General features: G+C 37.5%; 1 protein-coding gene across 9 annotated transcripts in view; it reads left to right on the top strand.

The window, feature by feature from the left end:
* The window catches only part of LOC105475051 (ankyrin repeat and SOCS box containing 15), a 76,888-nt gene that overhangs the window by 63,652 nt on the left and 5,766 nt on the right, over positions 1–7,470 (top strand). For 8 of the 9 annotated variants that reach the window (XM_011729995.3, XM_011730006.3, XM_011730020.3 and 5 more), the window contains 4 exons: positions 170–415; positions 2,722–2,893; positions 4,478–5,048; positions 5,589–5,742. In XM_011729995.3, the coding sequence (XP_011728297.1) occupies positions 170–415; positions 2,722–2,893; positions 4,478–5,048; positions 5,589–5,742 (1,143 nt within the window). The remainder of the gene's footprint in view (positions 1–169; positions 416–2,721; positions 2,894–4,477; positions 5,049–5,588; positions 5,743–7,470) is intronic. The other variant, XM_011730054.3, reaches the window with a different exon arrangement.

Here is a 7,470-nt window from a genome sequence, read left to right as displayed (position 1 = left end):
AAACTTGGGTATGAGAAATAGAAGGGATATGAGAAATACATTATTTTCCTTGCAGAAGAAAAGTTATTAGCTAGTATCTATTTCAATATTAAATTCAGTAATTAGTTTAATACCACCTAAAGTATTTGTGTTAATAGACTTACTGTTGTTTTTAACAATCATTTTCAAGCTGTCAAAAAGGGCTCCTATGACATGGTATCAACTCTGATCAAACACAATACTAGTCTGGACCAGCCCTGTGTCAAGCGATGGTCAGCAATGCATGAAGCAGCCAAGCAAGGCCGAAAAGATATCATATCTCTGCTGCTAAAACACGGAGGCAATGTCCACCTGAGAGATGGATTTGGAGTCACACCATTAGGCGTTGCTGCCGAATATGGTCACTGTGATGTGTTAGAACATCTAATCCACAAAGGTATGTGAAAAGGAGTTACACTTTCCTGACTTTTGTCCTGCCTCTCGAACTCTCCTTTTCTCTTCACTCTTCCTCCCCTGAATGTAACTAGGGGAGCTCCTTTTCCTCTGCTAAACGGAACTTGACATCAGATTTTCTCACCTGGTCCCTCGATAGACCCTTATTCTACAACTCAGCTAAGCCCTATGCATTGTGACCTGCACATTTACCAGCCCAGTCCTGATTGCTCTCGAGAAAGACAGTTCAATCTGCACATAGATGGCTCATCAGGGCCTCATGTTCATCTTCTCCTAAACTGAATTCCTCCTGTTTTTCCACTTTTCTGATGTAATAATTGCTCTTGACAGGATCAAAAGGTTGGGTTTATCTCTAATTCCTCCATCACCTGCTTTCCTAAATCCAATCAGTTGCAAACTCTTGTAGCGTTTCTCTTGTCCTCTCATTGCAATCCATCTGCCATCCTGATCAGGTCCCTCAATCCTCCCTGGACCAGTGCAAATACTTTCTAACCATTTTCTGGGTTTCTAGTCTCCCATCAGAGAATCACAGTACATACTGCAACTTGTCTTCCCTCCCTAAAGGACAGCTACAATAGTGTCAACTATCCAAAAAATAATCCCTACTGCATCATCTCAAATTGTTTTACCACGTTTATCCCTCACTGCTCCCATCTTGTATCCTACACTCCAGTCAAAATACACTAGCAATATTCCCAAACATACCTTACATTCCTTCTCTCTGGGTTTGGGTCAAGTCCTTGCCTTCATCTCTTCAGCATAATTCAAAGTCAATCTCTTGAGACACCTCCTCCCTAAATCCTTTCCTAATTCTTCCCAACAGATTGTGACATTGCCCTCCTTTAAACTCTCCAGGTGCTTTATACAACTACAGAACCATGAGTTAAGGAGACCTAACTCCTAAACTGGTTGAGCCACTACTCACTGTGAGTCCCTAGCGTTGTTCCTTCAATATCTGGTTCTCAGCGTCCTCATCCACAAATGAACACTAGCACCACATGATCCCCAGTGATTCCCTATGGGAAAAAGACTAACATTTTTGAGGTCTCCCAATACAAGCACATTTAAGTATCAAATAAGCCCTGTGAAGTAAGCTGCATTAATCATTCACAGATGTGGAGATGGAGGTGCACGGAAGTAAACGACTGGCCCCCAGCTCTCACCATAAGCAGCAGAGCCCCTGTCCCCTACATCATGTCTCCTTGTCTTAATGTCAGTGTCACTGGAATATCATACAGTTTGTGCTGTCTGATATTTTGTTTCATTTCCCCTCTAAGCTCCTTAGAGTAGTCACACTTATTCTTCTTGGGGTCACACACACTGATTGCACATAAGAGGGCAATAAAGTATTTGTTAACACTTTATTAACTGTAAGTATTTGTTAAGTTAAACTAGAGGGGGCCGGGCGCCATGGCTCATGCCGGTAATCCCAGCATTTTGGAAGTCCAAGGTGGGTAGATTACTTGTTGCCTAGAGTTGGAGACCAGCCTGACCAACATGGCAAAACCCTGTGGTGGTACACGCCTGTAATCCCAGCTACTCAGGAGGCTGAGGCAGAAGAACTGCTTAAACCCAGGAGGTGGAGGCTGCAGTGAGCTGAGATCATACGACTACACTCCAACCTGGTTGACAGAGTGAGACTCCGTCTCAAAAAACAAAACAAAACAAAACAAAAAAACCAAAAAATTCTTGTCTTTAAATTAAAAAGTCTAATGAGCCTTTTTCGGAAGAATTTGCCTATCAAGAAAATTGACTTCATTTCTCCCATGATTTTTGGCCCAAAGATTTTCTAATAAAACAAAGCATGAGGCATTCATGACTGTTTTATTAAAAATATAGAAAACATAGAAGCCCTTAATTCTGTACTTTTTAAGTCCTAACCAGAAATGAACACAACAGGCTTTGTGGAGGGTGTTTGTTTGTTTGTTTTTGAGATGGAGTCTCACTCTGTTGCCCAGTCTGGAGTGCAGTGGCGTGATCTCGGCTCATCACAACCTCCACCTCCCAGTTCAAGTGATTCTCCTGCTTCAGTCTTCTGGGTAGCTGGGACTACAGGCGTGTGCCACCATGCCCAGCTAATTTTTGTATTTTTAGTAGAGACAGAGTTTCACCATGTTGGCCAGGCTGACCTCGAACTCCTGACCTCATGATCCGCCCACCTCAGCTTCCCAAAGTGCTGGGATTACAGACGTGAGCCACTGCACCGAGTCCCACAACAGGTTGTTTTTAAGGGGATTGTTTAAACAATACCATACAGTTATCATCATGCCACATGTTTTATACGGCCAGGTGGTGATGTGCTTGCTTTGGCGGATGATGGGGCGTCGGTGATGTTTGAGGCAGCAGGAGGTGGCAATCCCGACTGCATTTCCCTCCTGCTGGAATATGGAGGAAGCGGAAATGTACCTAATCGAGCAGGGCATCTTCCTATACACCGAGCTGCCTATGAGGGGCATTATCTGTGAGTGATAAATTATAGGATAATTATTTGAGTTAAAAATGCAAATTTGTATATACAGTATAATCACAAGTCTATATGTAATACCTTTCAAAATCTGAGGAGAAATAGGCATAATCTTCAGGTTTTGATGCTCCATATTTAGATATCTAGAGCTCATTTAATTTTCCTCCTTTTGATATTCTTGTACTTCCAAAAAGTGAATTTATAGTACTTTTATAATGAAAAGAAATTTTCTTTTAGAAGGAGTTAAGCCATAAGTGAGAATTCTCCACAAGCCACTCAAGAGTGCCTTTGTGTTTACAAACGTATTTAACAAAAGGCTACAGAGTTTCTAAAAATTTTGCCCTTGACAAAGGATTAAAATTTGTAACGATACTATCAGTGTTATTCCAATTATTTCCTAACATATCCAAGATATTATAGTATAATGTCAAATATATTCTTGAACAGAAAAGTTTCGTTATAAGTTTAGAATTCTTCATTCCATACAAATGGTTGAATAGATTCTTAAATCACAAAATGTACAAAATTAACACATTGGTAGAAATCTAGATCACTATATTAAACTACCCACCATGAGAAGATGGTTTTAGGCAATTAAATATATTTCATAAGATCAAAAACTTTGAAGTAATTGGGCTTTATAGTTTTCAGTGGGCCTTTGGCTAAGTGGCCAGTGATGCATAATTGATGCTAAGTGACATGTTGTTAGAGTTTACTTGGATTTAATCCCAGTGTTCATAAATTCATAAAGTAGGCACAAGAGATCAGGTTATCCTTGCCATGTGGCTCTCATACATGTCTAGCTGGTTAGTCAAGTGTGAAACTCACAACTATATCACATGTACTTAGAAATATAAACTGTGGTTGGTTATCTCAATTGGACTGATGCCAGGTTGATGGAATATTAAAGACTCTTCTTTTGGCTAATAATTCAATTGCAAATTATATGGAAGCAGACAGAATGTACATGGTCAATATTTAAAAATAGATTGCGTAGGAATCAGTCAAAGAGAAATAATTCATAAGAATTCGAAAAGGCCCAAATTCTTGTCCTGCTCTACATCTAACTGTGTGACCTTGGACAATCATTTTGCCTCTTCAGACTTCAGATTGTTCTTCTGTTAAATGAAGCAGTTGGACCAAATGACATCCAGGGTCACTTCCTATGACCCCATGATCCTAATGGTCAAGATTACGAAACAGTCCTCTATGGCATTAGAAAGGCTTACTTTTCTCCTACATTTTTAAAAATAGTATTGGTTGTCTGTAAATATTATATTATTCAGAGGAGAACTGGAAGATGGGGAGGGTTCCCGAGGAACCACAATTCTAGGACAAAACGTATAAGATGCAGTTTCCTAGGAATATTGAGAACAGAAAGCTAAATCAAAACTGAGCTACAGTACACTAAACTAAATAGTTGTACCTCACAGACAAAGGTTAAATGTTTTACTACAAAGTTATCTAGAGAAAATAAGGGAAACTATACAATTTGCATTCACTTATCTAGTGAGAATGGTAGTTTATTTAATTTCTTGATTTTCTTTATGGCACGTAGATATTTGACTTTTTTTCTTTTAGTGCACTGAAATATCTTATCCCAGCAACATCTAAAAATGCAATTCGGAAAAGTGGGCTAACACCAATTCACTCAGCAGCAGATGGACAAAGTGCACAGTGTCTAGAGCTGCTCATTGAAAATGGTTTTGATGTCAACACTCTACTTGCTGACCACATTTCCCAGAGCTATGACGATGAGAGGAAGACTGCGCTGTATTTTGCCGTTTCTAATAATGATGTTCGTTGCACAGAAGTCCTTCTGGCTGCAGGTGCAGACCCAAACTTAGATCCCCTCAACTGTCTACTTGTGGCAGTGAGGGCCAATAATTATGAAATTGTCCGGCTGCTTCTCTCCCATGGCGCCAATGTCAATTGTTATTTTATGCATGTGAATGACACTCGTTTCCCCAGTGTCATTCAGTATGCCTTAAACGACGAGGTAATGCTGAGGCTATTGCTGAATAATGGCTATCAAGTGGAGATGTGCTTTGACTGCATGCATGGTGACATCTTTGGAAATTCATTTGTGTGGTCAGAGATAGAGGAAGAGGTGCTGCCAGGATGGACATCTTGTGTAATAAAAGATAACCCGGTGAGTTACGCCTTTTCTGCTTTATATTGGGTCATCATCCTAATTTAAGACCCATTCATTCAATTAGGGATGTTACAAGACAAGAAAAATAAACTCTAATTTTTCTATTTTAGTTTTTCTTCAACTTTTGTTTGCAATGATATGGGGATATAAGCATAAATCTAGCCCCCCGCCAAAAAAAAAAAAAAAAAAAGATGCTGTTTGTTTTTTCTTGACTTGAAAACTGAATGTAGAAGAATGTGAAAATGTAGGCAATTAGTCACTTCTGCCTGTTTGGTGGAATATTGGGGCCAGATGGAAAGAAGCGTAACTCCTCCATGCTTTGCTGACCACAGTCACATCAAAGCCAGGCGAGTCTTCAGGGCTGATGGTTTCACAGAGAGAAGCAAACAATTTATTTTTAATTTTTGTTCATTACAAGGAGGGATCTTTTATTTTCTGTAATAAGACAAAGAGTAATTTTTCCATAACACAATTGAGTGTTTATGTATATGGTATATTAAAAAATATTACTAAATTAAATTTTATCAATTCTCTCAGTTCTGTGAGTTTATTACAGTTCCTTGGATGAAGCACTTGGTAGGCAGAGTTACTCGCATACTAATAGATTACATGGATTATGTTCCTCTGTGTGCTAAACTGAAGTCTGCACTAGAAGTACAGAGAGAATGGCCAGAAATCCGCCAAATACTAGGTAAAAACCAAAAGTTTCACCTACAATTTTTAAATTAAGAACACATATGGGGGAAATTTCTTAATGTCTTCTTTGATACTTTTTCTGTGCTACTCTACTGTATTTCCAGAATTATCTGGGTTTTAAAATCATCCTTAACACCTCCTCTGTTGTAAGATACATATTTTCATTTTTCTTTTTATTTTCCGGCTTTGTAATTGTGTAATGAGTAATACTACAACTATATTAACGTACTGATTGCAATTTATTTTTAAAATTAACTTCTATAATATCATACAATATGTAGACTGCAAGCTCCACGTGGCTAGAGATCTACTTTATTTCTTGTTATATCCGCAAGGCTTAGCATAGTGCCTAATAAGTAGTACATTTCAGTAAATATGGAGTAAATGAATTAATGGAAGGGATTAGAATTATTCTTTTTGACATGCTTTCTCTGAGGTCTTTATTGACAAAGTCCTATCATCATAGGTTAGTATTTATAGACAGGCCATTTTGTCTTTTCTAGATGAAAGTTTATCATGAAAATGAATTATACAAGTTTCAGTGAAAGCACATTTTAAAATAATCCAAATACAAATAAAACCCAGAAAAATATCATAGATTTGAGATGCTTTCACTTTCAAAATATGAGTTTGGGAAAATAAACTTTCAAAAACTAGTTGGACATCAATTTCATGAAGCCTAAAGAAGCATTATAGAATTTTATATGACATTTAAATAATTTGGCATCTTTAATATACCTGAATCAGCCTTCTCTTGGAATTAGTTCTATAATAGAAGAGATTTTGCGGCAACTAAAACAGGAAACTTGGAGAATCTGAAGAGTAATATAGTGTTGTTAGCCCAGAAATTGAGCTCTGGGGTCAGATAGACCTAGAATGAAATGGAATTCTGGCCTTGCCTCGGAGTAGGATTGCTAGATTATAAAATGCATATGTAATTCAGGACTGATGTTTTCATGAAAAAAAGCAACAATTTATTGTTACCATTTTTGCTTCTCTAAGTGGAAGAAGATTTTTTATTTCCTATAAAAAGACCAAGATAGACATTCTAGTTGTGTGACTTTGAGCAAGTTACTTATTCTTATGCCTAGGTTTTCCCATTGCAAAGTAGATGTAGGATAGTCTTAACCTCATACGTGGTTGTGGGAATCTAAAGAAATAATGCATATAAGGTGCTTAGTGTCTAGAATATTTAAATTACTTAATAAATTTAGTTAGTTTTAAAACTAAAGTAGCATTTTTATGTTTTTATTACATGGTAAGTTTATGTGAGGTATCTGAAATGTATATGTACAGTGTGCTATGAAATATTGTAGAGTTAAGTATTATCATGCTTATTTTTTACAAATAAAAAGCTAAGGCTAAGGGAAATTACAAAATAGTCTAGACTCTATGCATTCTTGAAAACCACTTCTCTAAGTTCCCTTCCTGGACTTAGGCCTCATTGAGAGTAAAATAAAAAATCAAGCAGGACAGAAACAAGAAAGGACCCACAAAAAAGTGGGGGTGGCAGACAGAGCCAGGAAACCGCAGAGATCTAACCACCATATTTTGGGTCATTGCAAGAAAATAAGAGTAAGAAGCTCTGTAAAGTTAGAAGAGCTATCTGCTACCAAGCATCCTTCTAAAAATTCAAGAAAACTAAATGCAAATAAAAATGAACAGAAAATATCACAATCAAATCCTATAATAGTAAGAAAAAATAGAAAGAACAGAATGATAT

Source organism: Macaca nemestrina, chromosome 4 (genome assembly GCF_043159975.1).
Source record: "Macaca nemestrina isolate mMacNem1 chromosome 4, mMacNem.hap1, whole genome shotgun sequence".
In the NCBI taxonomy this organism is placed as follows: Eukaryota; Metazoa; Chordata; class Mammalia; order Primates; family Cercopithecidae; genus Macaca; species Macaca nemestrina.
This window is presented reverse-complemented; position numbering and strand designations above follow the sequence as displayed.